The 21,685-nt window shown below is 40.0% G+C and overlaps 1 protein-coding gene across 1 annotated transcript; it reads right to left on the bottom strand.

Annotated features, from left to right (window-relative positions):
* Positions 1 to 3,611: 3,611 nt before the first annotated feature.
* LOC106564987 (opsin-5) lies at positions 3,612 to 11,675 on the bottom strand. Its single transcript, XM_014131540.3, has 6 exons — positions 11,394 to 11,675; positions 10,185 to 10,390; positions 5,486 to 5,585; positions 5,236 to 5,340; positions 4,679 to 4,902; positions 3,612 to 4,360 (listed from the first exon to the last, which is right to left on the bottom strand). The coding sequence occupies exons 1-6, from the start codon at positions 11,554 to 11,556 to the stop codon at positions 3,860 to 3,862; spliced, it is 1,299 nt and encodes a 432-aa protein (XP_013987015.1). The 5' UTR covers positions 11,557 to 11,675; the 3' UTR covers positions 3,612 to 3,859.
* Between the last annotated feature and the right edge of the window lie 10,010 nt (positions 11,676 to 21,685).

Here is a 21,685-nt window from a genome sequence, read left to right on the forward strand (position 1 = left end):
ATTTGTGAGTAAACTTGAGTTATGCACGTGGAGGTTTTAGGGCCATAATGAATATGTACAATGACTATTTACATGTGTTGGAAATAAATCAAATGTGCGCGTTACTGCTGTTGTCACTGAGTTTTAAGGCGAATTCCACTATAATCATATGCTGTGTGTGAAATATGTTGATTTATAGCCAAGGTGGCAGCGGCGCTTCACCTAAAATGCTAAGTAACAGCTGGTTACTGTACAACCCTTCAATATAAGCCCTATTTTTCTTCTCTCTAATAGAATGGTCCCGTGTGGCTCAGTTGGTAGAGCATGGTGTTTGCAATGCCAGGGTTGTGGGTTTGATTCCCACTGGGGACCAGTACGAAAAAAAAGGAAAAAAATGTATGCATTCACTACTGTAAGTCGCTCTGGATAAGAGCGTCTGCTAAAATGACTAAAATGTAAAATGTAGAAGTTAAACAGGTTGATCCCCTGCCTCAACTCCCACTGAACCCCCAACAGATCAGGCTAAATTAAATTCAACTGACCGCATTCGGTCCAAAGCTTTCTGTGTATGGTCCTGTAATCTGTAATGAATGGTGATGGTGGAGATTAAAAGGGTAAAGAGATTTCTTGAAGGACACCTACAGACACAAAGAGCTGAGGACTGACCTGTACATCACCACTGCAGAGTTGAAACCGGTCCGAAGCGGTTTGGAACCTCTTCAGTTGAACCAATATGTGGGCACAGTTGGAGAAAAAACATGTCACGACGACTCACGACGCCAGTGATGTAATATCCCCACGGAAACAATCTTAATTTAACTGTGGACTAGACTAGTAAACTGTTTGTTGCAGACACTACAGCATGCTCCAATATCAGGCTAAAGAATCCCTGAAGACAAGTATGCTTTCATTCTATTGAATTATGGCATGAAGTTTATGCAGGATTACGTACATTGTGTGTGTACACAATTGGAACGTTTTGAAGAATTGCAATAATAACCACTCTTATTTACCAATCTGAGGAATCCCAGAAAGCAGGAACAGTCTAGTGGGTCTACAGGGTGGACAGTTTTGACAGGGTTCAAATTACAGAGGTGGCCACACCCATAAGCAGTGATATGAATATGGGCACCCCATGATCGTTAGAAAATAATATATATTGGCGGCCTTCCAGCCCACAGCTTTTTCAGCACTCAAAAAAACTTTATTTATACCATGGTTTGGGGGAGTTTGCTAAAATGTATGAGCACAGCCAGACTATACACATTAGCATCCATCCTATGGAAGTATATTCATGTCCAATGGAGGATAAGGACACAGATTGTTGATAACACTGACTGTTATTCTAGGTGGCAGATACGTACGTCACAGCAGTGACAAATAGTGTCTTGGAAGCAGGGAGATATGATGCTAAAAATGTATGTTTATGTACGGTTCTACTGCTGTGGAATGCCAGGGAGACTGTGAATGAGAGACAGTATATTCATGCAGAGGCAAGGGGAAAGGTCCATGTGACATTAGGCACAGTCACACAGCCATGTACTCGATCTGCTGCCCTGGTACCTGTCAAAAAGCTAGTAGGTCTTTGCAAGTGTCCTAAAGACCAATATGATCCTAGATTACCCTACACTTTATAGCTCTACTACACAAGCTTCTGATTTATCTAACTTTGTTGTTGAAGTATAAAAACACGTTACCAAACCCGTTCACAGGGTTGGTTAATAACTCTTGAGGTTTCTTGGGTCTTCACTGAATTAGGTAAATCCGCTTTCAGTTTTAATGCAATTTGCAGAACTCATTACAATTAGATGTTGTGCCTCTCGGGCAGTTTAGGGTGTTCATTGAGGACCTAGCAGTTTTTCATAAATGTTGTGTTTTGTATAGATTGCTGTTTTGTTTTACGTTGTATTGGCTGTTGTGTTCTTGTGATCAAGGCACCGTTGGGAATGAGACCCAGGCCTCAATGGGTTTTCCCTGAATAAATAAAGAAGAAGAATAAAATATAGGTATACCACATCATTCCTTTGTCGAAGTAAAGATGTATGAGTTCATGTTTTTCTGTCTGTCAAGTCATGTAGACCTATATCTTTTTCATAAGAAGAGCTATTCAAGCAGATCATGCTGGAAATCAGCAGGTTGAGTTTACCAGATTCAAAAGCACACTGGAATGTTTACTTTATCCAATGAGTTAACACAGGCCTAACAGCAGCCTTATTATATGGGGGTGTTCCTTTAAAAAGGAAAAACAGGAAAAGCACTAACAGTAGGCTATGCTTTCACAGGGCTGCTCATGTCCACACTTGTCTTACTAGACCTTGATCATGACTCTCAGTTCCATTTCATTACACATAAGAGTCATTGGACGAAGGTGTCTCCTGTACGGGGGAGTTTTGCCTGCGGTAAGGTTTTGGAGGCATAAGGACCTTATCTTTCATATCTGTGAGAAATAATTAAAAAAATTAAAGGATACATTGACACCCACCTTTTATAGGGTTAGAATTAGTGTTCGCACACGGCCAGACTGTATATACTGTACATGTTACAGCGCGTGATTACGGAAGACAGATGGAATTAGCTATCTAGCATGCACCAAACACCTGTGTCACGGAAAGAGGCCGCCAGAAACGTTTTGTCACTGAAAAATACTATCGGCTGCAACTGCGACAAAGCCAGGTTAAAACAGTGTACAGTTGCTGTTATATTGCATTTATATGTGATGTGAAAGTAAAGGGTTTTATGTTTCTTGAACCGTACCACAATTTAAAACCGATTCACGTTTAGATGGAGTATTTGGCTGTTTTGGCTGCCAGAACCTATTTCTGAAGATATCCTACACTGAACAAAAATATAAACGCAACATGTAAAGTGTTGGTCCCATGTTCCATGAGCTGAATTAAAATATCCTAGAAATGTTCCATACGCACAAAAATGTTGAGCGCAAATTTGTTTGCATCCCTGTTACTGACCATTTCTCCTTTGACAAGATAATCCACCTGACAGGTGTGGCATATAAATAAGATGCTTAAACAGCATGATAATTACACAGGTGCACCTTGTGCTGGGGACAATAAAAGGCCGCTCTAAAATGTGCAGTTTTGTCACACATCACAATGCCACAGACGTCTCAAGTTTTGAGGGAGAGTGCAATTGGCATGCTGACTGCAGGAATATCCACCAGAGCTATTGCAAGAGAATTGAATGCCTCAAACACTGTTTTAGAGAAATTGGCACAGGTGGCCAACACGTGGGCATATTGCAGGGGCTTGAGAAGGATCTGCTTTTTGTTTTGTATTAATACATCTCTCTTGGGTATTGTAGCTTATACTTGTAGCCTATCAAGGTAGAACGCACTTTAATTCACTTCAACTGTTTCTTATGGTACATGTCCTACCTGAGGTGAAGTTGGTTTGTGTGGAGTTCTTTGGAATTAGGGGGAATAGATGGATCATTTTCTCACTGGACGAAAACAAGTCAGCCCATGAAGACACGCCTGCCTCAAGTAAAGTTATCATTAGAACTGGTATGTCGCCTATGTGTGAGCTGAGCATCTCAGCATTTTCATAAGAGATACACTTACATTTCTGTAATGTCTTGTCCTATATTTGCTAATGAGGTTGAGTTATTATGTTGGACAGGAATTTATTTTAAAAGAGTGACAAAGTTCAAAGTTCCCTTTGAATAGAAACAGTTTTATTCACAAGTATAAACACAATTCATTAAGAAAATAACAAACTGTATCAACAGGTATACATAATTACACAAATCAAATACAAAATAGTTATCCTTAACATTACCCCCTAAAATTCAAGTAGCCCCCTTTCAAGTAAATTCCCATGTGTTTTAAAATAAAAAAGCAACACAAAAAATAAACAGATTGTTCTTAGAGTCTGTCACATTCCCACTCTGGTCCATCAGACAGATGGGGCACCTCGATAAAGTACATCTCCTTGTTGGCGGGAGGAGTACAGGGGGGGCTCCCCACTCCCGAATCTGGGCTTGGGGCAGCCTTAGTCGCCGTGAGCAGATATGGATTTCCAGGGGCATACTTCATCTCCTTCATCTCTTTCTGGTGATGAGGATGTGCTTTGAGTCCATTGCCTCTTCCGGAGCCCTGGTGAGCCTCGCCTTTTGGCTTAAAACGCTTGAGCTTGACCGTGTCCTTGACATCGCCGGTGCAAGGCAGCAAGATGGCGACGTCCTTGCGGAACTTGGAGCTGAGGCCGAAGTAGATGAGCGGGTTGTAGAAGCTGGCCGACTTGGCAAAGAGGCGGGTGAAGATGCTGGTGAGGCTGGGTACATGGAAGCCACAGGCCGACCACATGGAGACCACGGCGTACGGCGACCACGCCAGGATGAATGCTGTGCAGATGACAATGGATACCTGGGAGAATGACCTAAGTTAGGTTGCCCGTTAAATCATAACCCTTCCTTTAAAGCTTGGTCTATATGTAGTATTATTTGTACATGTGTTATTTTCTGGATTCTGACACATGTTCACTCTAATATATCTACTCTGGATTGTTTATTGGACTCACTCTGTCATTTCTTGATTTCTTTTTTAGATTTTTGTATTGTATTTGCAAGACATTCTACTGCACTCTTGGAGCTAGTAACATAAGCATTTCGTTGCACCTGCTGTAATTCCTGCAAATCTGTGTGTGTGACCAATAAACGTTGATTTGATTAGAATCCTACTCACAATGGTGACGTCCCTTTCAATCTTCCTCTGCCTGTCCGTCAGGTCTCCCTCAGCGGCCATGGCGTTGCCTCTCTTCACTGTGTTGATGATGGACACGTAGGTGAAGAGCATGACCAGCACAGGGACGAAGAAGCAGAAGATGAGGATGGAGATGATGTAGGACCTGTAGACGGTGGAGTAGTTGGCTTTGGCCCAGTCGATTTCACACGTTCCATATCCACGATCTAAAAGGAAGAGGAGATTGAGACACAAACACATTGATCATGTGAAGAATGTTTAACATTTAAGAAGAATTTCCTCTATTTTGGCCCTTAGAAAAGTCAGGGTAAGTGTGAAAAAAAAGGTCCACATATGTCAATGTGGTCAGTTCTCGTTTAAAGATTGTCTTCTGCCAACGTTTTAGATAACTTGCTTAAGGGCTATTCTTGTTTTGTCGTCATTGTGCACATACAAATCTTGAAAATGTTGCCCAACCAGAATGTTACAAGAACCTAACACAAGTAAGTGCCCCTGTATCAAATAGTATGTCACATCATTACAAGCCATGTTTATCTCACCTGTGTAACTCCCCCAGCCCAGAAGGGGTGCTCCCGACCAGAACACAGCCCCTGACCAGATGAATATTAGGCACATGCCTATGGTTGTGTTGGTTATGCAGTGAGCTAGGTAAAGGAAAAGAGTTGACAGTTAAAAGAAAGGTTCCCACAAGAACATTATGTCTGACCAGAACATCTAGCCTATAGGGGGCATTTTTCTGGAATTATTGAGAAGAAGATTAAAGGTTAAGGTTGTGTCACAGTGTCTTACCTTTACTCGGATGGCATCCCTTGATGTATCTTGTGACACTGATGACAGTCAAAGTATTGATGCTGCTGAGGCCAAAGACCAAGGTGAAGAAGCCGTCCACCTGGGAAAGACCAACAATACTGTTAGGGATGCTTAGAGGGGAAACGTGCAGGGAAGAAAATCTCAAAACAAATACAGTAGAGAAAACAGACATCCACTTTTCTTGCAGAAGTTGAAGGACCCCAATCACTCAGAAGATCAAGTTGAAAACAATTATCCTGCTGTTGAATACTTGTCTGGATTCTCATGTACTTGACAAATCTGTCATTAACCAATTACTGATTTTGTGTGAATAGGGCTCCTCTCTACTTTTGCCTACTCCTTTTCTTGGTTGTTCAGTTTTCATTTCACCCTGATGGACATTTATATAGCCCGAACACAGAAAGGCTGATCTAGCTACATTGAATGGAGTTAAAGATCGGTCCATCACAGCTATGGTCAGCAGTCGTGAGTATGTCTGATCAAGATCGACAGCTTCTACCGAATTAACTTCTCTTCCTAGTAGAGACAGGATCAAATCTACTTTGACTGATCGGATTACTTAATCTAATATATTTACATCCAAGCCCCTTCACTTTTGCCTCACGGTCAGATACACTTTGGAGGACAAAACACCTGGTGGGATGCTTCGAGCAACATAGCATTTTCTGCAAATGGGGTTTCTCCATAATTGGAAACAAACCTGGGTTCAAATGCTATTTGAAGTATCTCAATTCCTTTTACATGTATTCAAAGTAAGTATTCAGAAAAAGTTTATTTGTAAAGGCAAGTAGTTGAATATTTTAATGTATTTGGAAATACACTTGGAAAGTATTTGAAAATACTCTCAAATACAATTTGGTAGAGTTGGTTTTACAAATAACCATTCAAATACTTCAATAAAAGTACTTGTTTTGGGCTGTGTATCTAAAAAAAACTAAAATACACAGAAAAAATGTATTTTAAATACCAGATACTCAAATACACATGTATTTGAACCCAGGTCTGGTTGGAAAGTAGTCACATGTCAGAGTTCATGTCCCATCATGCATTTTACTTGCTGCTTGTTAGGGTAAGCGTACCTATTATGCCCACGTACCCATTAAGCCCACTTCCATCTTTGGACAAAAAAATAAATAAATACATTTCCTGCTTTTTAATGTTTCAACCAATTCATCTGATTGTTATTTCCATAACATGTTTTATTCTAAGACAATCAGATGTTTTATTATAAAGTTATTGACAGTTATGTCTAAGTTCCTACTAGTGGTCAATTTCAAAGCTTCAAAAAAACTTTGGTGTGGAGGTGACTCAGATAATCACATTTTTTAAAACATTTTCTGTACCTTTTCAGATAAGTGATCACACTTCATGTAAAATTAAGAGATGAATGTGTTGATATATGCACAAGATAGTATACTACATAGGTATTAATGCCTATTTCTTGCCAATTGAAAAGATGGGTTTTTCATGCTAGCGGTCGTACCACATGTCAGTCAATACAGTAGCAACATAACTTGGTGAACCACAATAATATAATAGATCTTAAGCACTCACAGCTCACATTTCTTTATGCATTGTGTCTTATTTTACTGTTAAATTAACCTTGCATTGTTATACATGGATGCCTTTTTTGTAAATGTCACATTTATCTCAGGTGGGCTTAAAGGGTACAGTAGCACAAAAAACACTCTATACAGAATATAAGTTAAAATAAAATAATATTGTTCAATATGATCAATACTAACGTCACATAATATTGTAGTCTATAGTGCATATTTATACTCCTGAGAGGAATCTCTAGTACTATTTCCTGAGTACTTTATTATTTTGCACTTTGGGGTTCTTCCCGCTTTTATCTATGGTGCTTTAATAAGTCCAGTAGTTTTAAACCTGCGACTGCCTCCTGCCTACTCCTCTCTACACTTGTGACAATATTGTTGTCCCTCATTCATCCAGGTGTTTCTATTTTTGGGTTCACCACATGAACCTTTGTACTACAACCGTAGAGAGGGAGATTTTAAACTGTCTTCAGACAGGCTTTAGGAAGACAAGTTGAACTAATGAACAAGAATAAGACTACAGTAAATGTGAACCAGCATTCAGATAATTGATTAAAAGTTGTTTGTGTTATGGTCTTTGTGCATGGCGTCTTATCTACAGAGGGCCGGTGAGGGTGCATGTTTTTGTTCTAACCAAGCAGTAACACTGATTCAACTTATCAAGTCTTGGTTGAAGTTTATGACTAGTTGATTAGTCAAATCAGGTCTGTACTGGTTGGCATGAACAAAAGCCTGGGCCCGCATTGTTCTCTGCGGATACGATTGGATACCCACTTTTATGAGTGCTACTTCCATGATGAATAGTAATGATCAGTTGATTTTAAGAACTTTAGGGGAGATTACTATAATTTATGTTTACATAAGATATGTCAGTTTGTAAGTTTTCAGCATTACAGTTAGGATTATTTAAGAGGTGGGATTATTTGGGACACCCATGGGCTTAAAGGGTACATTCGGTAACCAACTTCTTAAGGATCGGCCCCTTTTTTTCAATTTTCGCCTAAAATTACATACCCAAATCTAACTGCCTGTAGCTCAGGACCTGAAACAAGGATATGCATATTCTTGATACCATTTGAAAGGAAACACTTTGAAGTTGGTGGAAATGTGAAATTAATGTAGGAGAATATAACACATTAGATCTGGTAAAAGATAATACTAAGAAAAAAAAAGGTTTTTTTATACCATCATCTTTGAAATGCAATAGAAAGGCCATAATGTATTATTCCAGCCCGGCGCAATTTAGATTTTGGCCACTAGATGGCAGCAGTGTATGTGCAAAGTTTTAGACTGGTCCAATGAACCATTGATTTTCTGTTAAAAATGTTGTATCAAGACTGCCCAAATGTGCCTAATTGGTTTATTAATAACTTTTCTAGTTCATAACTGTGCACTCTCCTCAAACAATGGCATGGTATTCTTTCACTGTAATAGCTACTGTAAATTGGACAGTGCAGTTAGATTAACAAGAATTTAAGCTTTCTGCCAATATCAGATGTCCTGGGAAATGTTATTCTTACTTAGAAACTCCTGCTAATCGCATTAGCGCATATTAGCTCAACCATCCCGCGGGTGGGACACCGATCTGTAGAGATCCTTAAGAGGACTTTCCACATATTTTAACAAATATTATTATTATTATTTTTTATTTTTTTTTGTCATTTAGCAGACACTCTTATCCAGAGTGACTTACAGTAGTGAATGCATACATTTCATACAACTTCATACATTTCTTTTTTTTTTTCTGTGCTGGCCCCCGTGGGAATCGAACCCACAACCCTGGCGTTGCAAACACCATGCTCTACCAACTGAGCTGTTATATAAAAAAATTGGGTAAATCAAGTCATAAAAATTCACATGAGAGATTAATCTTTCATATTATCTCCACCTTTCCTACAACAATTAGGACAAGTATATGTTAGAAATGTCTAAACTTAGATTTTGGTGGGCTTAATATGTACACTTATCCTATAGTCCGCAATCTCATCTTTGACAACTCTCCCCTCACTCTGACCCATACATTCAATAATCCAGCTTTCAGTGTCTCATGACCTCAGGACCACTTTTCTTCTCAGAAGAAACTCTCCTCTCTCTCTTCCTCATCTGCCCTGTTACTTATTGTATTTTTTGTACATAATTTCTGTCTCTCCTTTTAGCTCGTTTTCATACAGTAGTTTTCATTTGGTTGTTTTCCTATTGTTTTGCATTCATTCATTGGATTTTTTTAAGGTGCTATTTTCTCACATTGTGCACCAAAACAAAAACCCATCTGGTAAATTGATTGATAGACTTCAACTAAAAATTTAGATTTTCAAGAGGCCCCAATAAAACAAGGTAATCGATAGTGCCCGTCAATCACGTGTACGCAAGCCCTTGTGCAAATCATGCTTCCTCTTTATCAAATGCTTTAAGCATGTACCAGACCTTAACCATCCATCTATGTTTGGCTGTTGATGTGGCTAAAGCATTCTTATTCCCCTCTAAGATAGAGTTACAATTCTCTTACTTCAGGTAAAGAATACAGACATTTTCTCCTGTGCTGTAGTTAACAATATAATACCGTTGTGACACCTGTCCGGAGCACCCATTGTTAATGTTCTATTCGTAACCAAGTAATAATAGAAAGGACCATCACTCCAAAGAACCATTGTAGTGCAGTGAATATAATGATCTGTTGCAACACATTTCTATGCTTTATCCATTGTGTTATGTTTACTTAGGCTTCCATTCTGAGTGGACCGTTGATATTCTTAACTAGGCAATTAGCAGGAAATGACAAAGCACTGGCAATCGAAACAAAGCCATAGAGCAGTGTTTTTGCAAATCTGCAACCGTAAAGGTAAGTTGTCCTGTTTGTGTATTTGACATTTGTGTAAAGGATGGCGAAGTTAGCATCTCTCAGTGACATCAGCCTTCCAGGAGACTTGAACTACTAAAGTCGTGTCCAATCATGCCATGTTTTATAGGATAGCGGTAATGTCTGTCTTGTGAGTATTGCTGTGAGTGAGTGTATAGGATGACACATGCAACACATTACCATTCACATACAAAACAAATTTGAAGCCTCTCAATTCTCAAAACAACTTTTCCCCCTCCAACTAGATATCCTCATTGCCTACCTGGCATGTCCAGATGGAGTTAACCAGGTATCCGCTGTCCCGGAACACATTGAAGATCTCCAGGATCCCCCGGGAGTAGCCAAAGACGGAAATACTGGCGTCGGAGATGGCCAGGTTAAAGGTCAGATAGTCCGTGGGCTGCAGCGACGCACGCTGCTTGTACAGGACGAAGATCACGATACTGTTGCCGAACCACGACATCCAACCTGACGAGGAAAAAACCCATTGACATACTAACTGATTGGCTTTATATAGCTCTTTTCCAGACGCTAAAAGCGCTACATAGATGGAAGTTCACCCCATCTATCACCAGCATGTCCCACACTACCTACTGAGCAAAGACCTTGTCAGTCTTGCGAAATGTCATGGAATTGTAGTCACACCACACAAAATGTGGGTCATAAAGCAGCATGAAGCATTCAGGTGACAAAGCGCCTCATCTGTGATTTTAACCTACTGACCTCTTCAGACACTTCATATTCAAATCCCCAAATTAGCATAAACCTTCATTAAATTTCCTTCAGAGCTAATAGTAGGTGCACAGAGCAGCCTACCTATACTGTAAATAAAATTACAGTCGCCCTATTGGTTTCAAAAGTCAGGATCAATTTAAATCAATTTGCACCAAATAACAGGCAGTTACACCTCTTTCTGCCTTCTCTTAAAGAAGGTCAGATTGGCTGGCTGCCATCCTTTCTTGATTGACTATTTCCACGGCTTAGACAGGATCTGAATGACTGCAGGATTCTCCCCTCTTTACCAGGATAAGATTTGTCCTGGTCTACTTATAGCACCAAATCCACTAACTGTTGCCCATACACTACACTGACAGTAACAGTAGTATAACAACTGCAATAACAAAGGTTTCTGGTATTGGTGATTTGTATTCTGCAGTGCAATCGAACTTTTCAGCCATCCAATTGTTGTATATTGCGATGTCAAAATATGGTAGAGTAAAAAAGAACAAGATAAATGTAGGCTACACTCTGAATATTTTATTTTGACAATTGGTAAAAAGTACTGTCATTCATCTTACCTTAACGTTTAGGTAATAACATATAAATGGTGAAGTGGTAAACAAGCCATTAATGACATATTTCCAGATTATTTGCCATGAAAGCAAAACTAAAGCAACTCTTTGCATCATAAAAGCAAAGCTGCATTTTAAAAACGAAATTACATTCCAACTACATTAGCAAGTTCTCCCACCTAGCACCAGCAGGTATATTCCTATAATGGTCTCCCCTTGATCCGAAAAAGGTGGGTCTTTATTCGACATGGTAAAATTGTTATTCCTCCATGGACTGTTAGCCACTTGAAAAGCATTATTGACTGACATTTTGTTGTCCGAACGTTCCAGCTGCCGAGACATACACGGAGCTGCGCAGCTCTCTGCTTGCAAAGACACAAAGGTGCGTCCTCTGAGAAAACACTTGACCGGCTCCTCTTTCTCTAAATCCAGTCTAATATTATTAGTCGGCGCACAGTGTGTTGCCTGAGAAGGATGACGTGTACTTCGCTAATCCCAATTATACCCCGAGGTTGATGCCCTGCGGGGGGGGGAATCACTTGTTGTTTCTGATTTGAGCTATGTTGTTCTGTCCTCGAGGAAATTGATTTGCAACTAAGGAAGCGTCAGTGTGTTATTGTATTTGGGTGAAGTTGTAGGCTAAGCACAAGTTGTCGTGGGTTTTAGTTACTACATGACCAACTCAGTTTAATATAACCCAGTGTATAATGAAAAATATTAGTACAGTTGCCAGCCTACACGTTTTACAGGGACGCTCTGCTGTCAAATTGAGAGCAAGTCAGCGACTGCAGACAAGGATTTCCATGTAGCCTACATCCGCTGTCCAAGGTGCTGAAAATGAGAGGGCTTGCAATTAATAATGCCTTTACTTGTCTTTAAAGTCGAAATACGTTGTTGCAGTGACTGAGGCAAATAAATGATACCAGGTCAATTAAACCTACATTTCTTCATATTAACCTACTTTTTGAAACTTGTATATATTATTAAATGTGATTATGGCATTGGGCGAAAATGATTAGAATTCCTTAACAAAAATAATTTTAGGCATCTTAAATACACGACTGTTGTGTACTAAAATAGTCTGTCTAATTTAGCTTTTCGCCTTTAGAAAATGTATTTAAAAGTGAATGCTTAAATATAAAAAAAAATGGATTGATAATCTTTTTCAGATTAAGTTTTCTATCTATAGGAGATGATAATAGGCTGTTATACTGCTTTATAATGCACAGATAGTGCTACACAAATGTCGTTGCTAGATGTTGTGTTAACTGTGTTAGTTTAGTGCTCATAAAAGTTTAATTTTCAACTTTGTGTGCTAACTTTCCAGTTTCCCGTACTGCATGTATGCATTTTGTAGCATGTGTGAATTTGTATGCTGAATTTCCATGTAAATGGACAATAAATTAGACTGAACAAAAAATATAAAACGCAACATACAACAATTTCAAGGACTTTACTGAGTTACAGTTCATATACGTCAGTTAATTGAAATACATTCATTCGGCCCTAATCTATGGATTTCACATGACTGGGCAGGGGAGCAGCCTTGAGTGGGCCTTGGAGGGCATAGACCCATCCACTGGGAAGCCAGGCCTAGCAAATCAGAATTAGTTTTTACCCACAAAACGGATTTATTACAGACAGAAATAGTCCTCAGCACCCCCCTCGGATGATCCCGCAGGTGAAGATGTGAAGGGGTGCGTAACTGGTGGCAGGGAAGTCAGACGCAGGAGAACAGAACTAGGTAGTAGCCGGAGCAGTTTAATCCAAAAAACCAACGGCATAAAAATACAACAGAATATGAGTACAAAAAACCCGACGCACACCAGTAAACAAGTGCACAAGCACTTACAAGAAACAATCCCACACAAAGACATGGGGGGAACAGAGGGTTAAATACACAATAAATAATGAGAGAAATGGAAACCAGGTGTGTAGGAAAACAAGACAAAACAAATGGAAAATGAAAAGTGGATCGACGATGGCTAGAAGACCGGTGACGCCGACCGCCGCCCGAACAAGGAGAGGAAACGACTTCGGTGGAAGTCGTTACAGAAGAAGCCGGATGTGGAGGTCCTGGGGTGGTGTGGTTACACATGGTCTGCGGTTGTGAGGCCGGTTGGACGTATTGACAAATTCTCTAAAACAACGTTGGAACCAGCTTATGGTAGAGAAATGAACGTTCAATTCTCTGGCAACAGCTCTGGTGGACATTCCTGCAGTCAGCATGCCAATTGCATGCTCCAACAAAACTTGAGACATCTATGGCATTGTGTTGTGTTACAAAACTGCACATTTTAAAGTGGCCTTTTATTGTCCCCAGCACAAGGTGCACCTGTGTAACGATCATGCTGTTTAATCAGCTTCATGATTGCCATACCTGTCAGTCAGGTGGATGGATTATCTTGGCAATGGAGAAATGCTCACTAACAGGGATGTAAACAAATTTGTGCACAAAACTTGAGAGAAATACGTTTTTTGTATGTATGGAAAATGTCAGGGAATTTTTATTTCTGCTCTTGAAACATGGGAACAACACTTTACATGTTGCGTTTATATTTTTGCTTAGTATATATTGTATCCTCAAAAGCTAAATGGAACATGGTAGACATAAAGCAGGGCTATTCAACTGGTGGCCCGCTGGCCAGATCCGGACCGTTTATTAATTTAGACTGGGCCTTTGATCAATATTGAAAATTAATAAAAGATATGCAAAAAAATATCCGCCAAAATCTGAAGTTCTGTTCCAAAATTACAAGCGCTATTGTGGTTGTCTATGGTGTGGTTTCTAGCGCCTATGTGGAATGTTGATAATTTTTTCTTCATATGAATTTGGCTCTAGTGTTTAAATGGTTTAAGCTACAAAATAGTATGACCCCATTCCTGAGAGCTATGACTCTCAGGAACATGCTTTCTAGTTTCCTCTCTGATGCTCACAAGGACTCGTTAAAAGGGAGTGTGGGGGAAATTACTGAAGGAAATTACTACATTTACATTTATGTCATTTAGCAGACGCTCTTATCCAGAGCGACTTACAAATTGGTGCAATCACCTTATGATATCCAGTGGAACAACCACTTTACAATAGTACATCTCTCCAAATTCTTTACTGAGGGAAATGAATTCAAAGCATACTTCCTTCAGCCTGGAATTTTACATTACCTGATTTGAGATACTTAGCTTTCAGATGATTTTAAAATTACTTACTTTTTAAAACCGATTTACTTTTAATTAAGAAGCTTTTAATAGCTATTCAAATAAAATAAAAATGGTCAGCGAGCGTTGTGCCTTTTCCTTTTCAATGATTATCAAATGTTTGGTTGCACCTCGACTCTCGTTGGTTGAGCACTCCACTTCTTTCCTAATTACTTTAGGTGTGTGTGCGTTGCTTTTTCATACAGTTCTTCCGAAGAATGTGGAAAATGTCCGGCCCCCCTGCAATTAACTTTTTTTTACATCTGGCCCCTGTAAGATGTCAAATCTGAAACCATCTACATACTTTTTTGTTTAGTTTGACCTTTCTTTGGTAACCTCAGTGCAATAACAAAACCATCATGAATAGCCTATGTTGTGTTGATTGTGAATTGTGTGAATATAAGATGTCAACTGTATTTAAGGCCGGTTTGTGGATTGATAAATGCAGTAGCTGGTAGACATTTGTATTAGTGGGAGACGCTCCAAATTCTTTGCCTTGAACTGTAAAGGGAGACGTCAAACTGTGTACATAGGTCATCCCTTCACTGTCATGGCTGCTCTCCTAGGGTCAGGCCCATTAGGAGCTTACTGAGCTAATGTGACCTCAGAGAGACATGTTGCTGTCGTGTAATGTTTAACGTTAAACTTTGGCACAGTGAACAGATCCCAGATCTGTGCCTTGGGGCTACATATGTTTTAACTGGAGTAGAGAGTTGTGCAATGTCAGAACAAGTGTACACTAGTAAATTTAAGGTGTGATGTGGAAATGGACCTCATGAGCTGAACACACACCAGCCGTGTCTTGATACCCATTGTTATACACACACACACACACACACCAGACAGCTCGATAGCCACTGTCCCTGCATGTAACATCTGTAGCTTTCAGACTCATAGCAGCTGGGTTCATTCATGAAATGAATTATATTAAGTAATTCTATCAAACGTCAGCCATAACCAGGAAGCCCAGTCCTCCCTTTCACCTAAGCCAGTCTAAGTGCACTCCTAGACTACCTAATTGCACGTAACACCTAGCTGAGCGCACCAAGCTTACGCATGGGAATGCAATTATGGTGTCGGCTTCAAAGCCTTCATTACGGTAATGATCCAGAGGGCCCTTAATTTAGTGAGTCATGGTTAATGAGTAATGTTCTGATGGAAGTTTTCAATGAGGGCTCTTACATGCGTCAGCACACAACCCACGCCTTGACCGCTGATTCTCTTTCTCTCTCTTTCTGTCTTTCTTGGATTCATGGGTCTTTTTCTTTCTCTCTTCCTTTCTCTCTCGGAGCCACATGTTTTTATTTAATAGTGTATCATATGTTGAAATGTCATGCTGAAAGGAAATTCACTAAATAATGCACTGTAGGCCATAAATACATAGAGTTTTCAGTTTTCTTGTACAGAGCATTTCCTACTGTACAAAGCCTCAGTTTAGGCTGCCAATTTAGGAAGCTTCCTCCAAAGCTTAATTTTACCATGGCAACTCAAAGGAAATTGCTTGTGAACCAATTATATTGAAGACATTTTTACATAAGAAAAGTAACACCATTAGTTGTCAGAGTAGGTGTTATATCCAACTCCAAGCTGAAAGCACGTTGAATGTGCACATCTGTCTCTCTTTCTCCCTCTCTCCTTTCTATTTCTACAGTATCACCTTTACTGTATCACTACAGGATTTCTGTTCTCCTCTCCTCTAATGTGGTCGTATACGAATTCCCCTCTCTCTCCATCTGACAAGGGTGCAAATGGAAGTCTTTTGGCCTCAGCGATGGGTGTTAATGACTCCCCTCCTGTGGCGTGTAAGGGGAGGAAGCGTAGGATTGAGGGTGTCGGGAGGCGGACAGGGATCCATGTCAATTTAACGGCGCAAATAGCATTATTAAGTGATCAGATCTTAAAGAGGAACTGACAGCATTTTAGCAACATGAAATCGTATTCAAATCTGTTCATACACACCCACAGGAACAATATGACACTTTTTAAAAACATTTTCTGACATGTGAGCACTTACAGTTGAAGTCGGAAGTTAACATACACCTTAGCCAAATACATTTAAACTCAGTTTTTCACAATTCCTGACATTTAATCCTAGTAAAAATTCCCTGTTTTAGGTCAGTTAGGATCACCACTTTATTTTAAGAATGTGAAATGTCAGAATAATAGTAGAGAGATTGATTTAATTCAGCTTTTATTTCTTTCATCACATTTCCAGTGGGTCAGAAGTTTACATACACTCAATTAGTATTTGGTAGCATTGCCTTTAAATTGTTTAACTTGGGTCAAATGTTTCGGGTAGCCTTCCACAAGCTTCCCAAAATAAGTTAGGTGAATTTTGGCCCATTCCTCCTGACAGAGCTGATGTAACTGAGTCAGGTTTGTGGGTCTCCTTGCTTGCACACCCTTTTTCAGTTCTGCCCACAAATTTTCTATAGGATTGAGGTCAGGGCTTTGTGATGGCCACTCCAATACCTTGACTTTATTGTCCTTAAGCCATTTTTCCACAACTTTGGAAGTATGCTTGCTGTCATTGTCCATTTGGAAGACCCATTTGCGACCAAGCATTAACTTCCTGACTGATGTCTTGAGATGTTACTTCCACATAATTTTCCTGCCTCATGATGCCGTCTATTTTGTGAAGCAAAGCACTCCCACAACATGATCCTGCCACCCCCGTGCTTCACGGTTGGGTTGGTGTTCTTCGACTTACAAGCATTCCCCTTTTTCCTTTCAAACATAAAGATGGTCATTATGGCCAAACAGTTCTATTTTGTTTCATCAGACCAGAGGACATTTCTCCAAAAAGTACAATATTTGTCCCCATGTGCAGTTGCAAACCGTAGTCTGGCTTTTTTATGGCGGTTTTGGAGCAGTGGCTTCTTCCTTGCTGAGTGGCCTTTCAGGTTATGACGATATAGGACTCGTTTTACTGTGGATAGAGATACTTTTGTTCCCGCTTCCTCCAGCATCTTCACAAGGTCCTTTACTGTTGTTCTGGGATTGAATTGCACTTTTCGCACCAAAGTACGTTCATCTCTAGGAGACAGAATGCGTCTCCTTCCTGAGCGGTAGGACGGCTATGTGGTCCCATGGTGTTTATACTTGCGTACTATTGTTTGTACAGATGAATATGCTACCTTCATGCGTTTGGAAATTGCTCCCAAGGATGAACCAGACTTGTGGAGGACTATTATTATTTTTCCGAGGTCTTGGCTGATTTATTTTTATTTTCCCATGATGTCAAGCAAAGAGGTACTGAGTTTGAAGGTAGGCCTTGAAATACATAAACTAGTACACCTCCAATTGACTCAAATTATGTCAATTAGCCTATCAGAAGCTTCTAAAGCCATGACATAATTTTCTGGAATTTTCCAAGCTGTTTAAAGGCACAGTCAACTTAGTGTATGTAAACTTCCAACCCACTGGAATTGTGATACAGTGAATTGTAGATATGGTCATTTTCACATTTTTATAAATTCATAGAACATTTGGGAAAGACATATACTAAAGCATTTGTAAAAATTCTAAGCAATATAGAGTGGGAAATCGGCCGTGTGCTTGGACAATTAATAGACTCTGCGGTAAATAAAACCTCATAAAAACATGTCTTGTCCAGGACCAGTGTCTACGCAGACCGGTGCGCCATAGCCAATCAGAGCTACAGCAGGCCTATATGCAAATATGCCATTTTCTGCACGGGCCTGCCATCATTCCCTTTGAACTGGACTGTGTGTTTACAGACAGTAGCAACAGCGCAACTTTTTAGATCATTAAAACGCATTCACCAAAAGCCACCTGAATGGATTTCTGCAAATACCACATGAGTCCACTTACATTTGGGAACTTCAGTCCTATTGATCAAACAACCATGAAAAGGTAGGCTCTCTCCATCAGTTGCCTATGCACATCAACAACAACAAGATCAACAAGTAATGCTAGCCAGAGCGAGATGAGCTCAACTCTGACGAGGGAACACTAGATAAAGCCTCTCAAACTTAAACTCTCTCAAACTTTTTCAGGTAGTTGGCCGTCAAAATTGCACTGAGAAACGATGGGGAATAGCAGCCTGCTTGTCCTTCTGCAGCTTGCCTGCCAATGCATGCTTGTCCCAACCCATGTTTTGACAACTGAATGGGAACTTGCCTGCCTGCCAAATACATTTGATTGACAACTAAGATATATGCTAACAATGGATAACAGTCGTTCAAGTTCAGCATAGCAGAGTTAAATAAAAAGCTAGCTAGCAAAGCGATTCACATTTTTTTGCTAGCTAACCAAATGACACCTGCATCTCTAGCTTTAGCCACTGAAAAACAATATGGGGGAAAAGTCGGTCACTCACCCACTCCTCCAATAACATGACATCCTCCCAGCAGCTAGCTAGCTAGTTAATGTTAGACTGTGTTTTTAGCTTTGTTAGGGTTGAACTGGCTATTTGTTTGCATAACTTATATAATATACTGGGGAAGCTATGCTACAATATTAAGTATATGAACTACGGATAAATCAACTGCTGAAGACAAGAAGAACTACAACCGGCAACAGGAAGTGCGTCACGAGGCTGGGACCAGCCTGCACGCCGACGATAGGAGGAGCAAGTTTAAACCACGCTCCTCCTCCCTCTGACAGGCCAGCATTGAGCGGGAACTATCACTGTCAGAGTATATAAGAGAGAACAATAGGATGTGTCGCTCTCTTCTCTGTCTGCCCTGCGAGGTGCCACAGAGAAACCGTATATATACGAACCACCCATTTACCATACACGTGTTTGCATTAATTAAAGTATAAATAAATCAGAAGTTACTATGTGCTGACTATTTTGTGCTGATACCAGAATTGAATTGACGCAACTTTAACAGCTTGCTAAATAAATAGCTAGTGACATAAATAGGTATGCTAGATCAGGGGTGTTAAACTCAATCAGGCCCTACACCCAAACAAGGGCACTCCGTTCATCCACCTCTGGCCTGCTCGCCTCCCTACCTCTGAGGAAGCACAGTTCCCGCTCAGCCCAGTCAAAACTGTTCGCTGCTCTGGCACCCCAATGGTGGAACAAGCTCCCTCACGACGCCAGGACAGCGGAGTCAATCACCACCTTCCGGAGACACCTGAAACCCCACCTCTTCAAGGAATACCTGGGATAGGATAAAGTAATCCTTCTAACCCCCCCCCTTAAAAGATTTAGATGCACTATTGTAAAGTGGTTGTTCCACTGGATATTATAAGGTGAATGCACCAATTTGTAAGTCGCTCTGGATAAGAGCGTCTGCTAAATGACTAAAATGTAAATGTAAATGTAATCAGTGCATAGGCCATATTGAAGAAACATAACGAATTCACGGGCCAGTCATAGCCTATTTGTTTTTGGTTTTTAAACATATAACTGCGACCCAAATTTGCCATTGTTTTATTTAAAAAAAATAAATATGGCCCTTTATAATGTACAAAGTATACTGTATATAGCATTTTAACATTATTAAAACAAGAGTCAAATAATATTTGTCCAGACTTTGCTGGTAAGCTTGCAGATGTGCATGATATGCTGCCACCCAAATCAAAAAGTATCTAATATCTCCAAATAACAAAAAAAAAACGTAGCTATAGGTTGTTGAAACATTTAAACTTCAAAAATGTTTTTCCTTTTTTTTTAACTGCATGGTTCACCAGTGTGATTGAATGTAGCATTGCAGTATGGTGCACTCAAATTGTCTTGTAGTTGAGTAGCCAGCCTTGGCTACTGCACAAATGTTGCTGTAAAGGCCTACATGTTTCATCTTAGCATGGTGTTTTGTTGCAGGTTTAGTTTTTTGGTAATTCATTGTCAAGCTTTAAAAACTGAAGCCAGACTGCAACATTTTAGTAGACTAGCCAAGACTGTGGCAAGTGTCTACACACTTTCCCTCCACTGCACGCTGTAAACGGGACAAACAAAAGCAGCCCAATTGAAGTTGAATTCAGCTATGCAAGAACACCAGGCTGTAATTTTATAAAGTAGATGACTCAACTGTTAACTCGCTTGTGTCCTATTCGGCCTTGACACGTACATGGACCTATTAGCCACGTTAGGGTTCACATTGCTAGTTTGATTGTATTGACATTCCCAGCCTTAGTTATAGTCGTCCTTTTTTGTTCAAAATAGTGAGTCATTGAAACTGAAACAATGCATCACGAATGGCAGCAAACAATGTACCAGGCCAGCAGTGATTTACAACGTGATAGCAATATTATTTGGACTACCAAGAAATGTATTGGTGAATTATATTAATAATGCATTGAACTGCATCCATCTATTTAGCCAACAATGCCTTAGTGTATGTCATGGAACATGGAGTCAAATAGAACCTATTTTCAAAACCTCTTATAAAGTTGGTTTTGTAGCATAAACTAGGAATTGTATATTTTTAACTATTATGATTGTCTGTTTGTTTCAGAACTGTAAAGTAGTTAAAATGCTGTCAGCTCCACTTTAACCACTGCATCAGATGAGCAGAATGTCTGTTAATGAGTGATGAAAACACTGGGCCTCTGCAGGGAAACCCTGATACACTGCCCACTGAGAGAGACTTTCAGTCTGAGGGGGGAGTTTAATAATCAAGTGTTGTTTCAAGGTTATTTCATGTTAGTATACATTTGTAACGTGATCGCGATGTACAGATATCAAAGCAGTTAGCACAAACACGCACAGTTTAAAAAGATACGTACTCTGGGCTCCACTTGACCGTGGTCAACAAGGGCCTATTTGTTTAGCCTACCATCTCTATGCTAATGTCAGGAAGTGTTCGTGAATGGATGACTCGTAGCTCTGTGATTTTAAACGTTACGTTTTGTTTCCCTCTCAAATGAATCTTCAATGAAGTTTAGAGCGAGGAGAAGCTCAGGATTTTCTCTCCCTCTTTGTCAACACTCACTGCCTTTTTTGCAGTGGAGAGGATTACTCTCAATAGCAAGTTTTTTGGGGGGGGATTTTTCTATCATTACAATGGTCAAACCATTGTCTGTCATGGTATAAAAACAGCAGTTTTGGGAACATACTCCAACCAGTGTGCAGCCAGATGAATTTAGTTTTTTACTTTAATACAGCACCTGTAGCTGCATGCTGTTTCTTAAAAACGTGGTTCACAACTCTGATGAAAGTATTTATTTGGGGTTATACGGTGCCATTTGTTGATCCTGGCTGTCTCGTATTTAACTCCAATTAAATAGCTTCTAATCCCATCCCAGTCTGTCCTTGGAACTGTCCCATTATGTAGATTAGGGTTGGGTGGAGACTGGAATG

The sequence above is a fragment of the Salmo salar genome, chromosome 12 (assembly GCF_965601325.2).
Source record: "Salmo salar chromosome 12, fSalSal1, whole genome shotgun sequence".
In the NCBI taxonomy this organism is placed as follows: domain Eukaryota; kingdom Metazoa; phylum Chordata; class Actinopteri; order Salmoniformes; family Salmonidae; genus Salmo; species Salmo salar.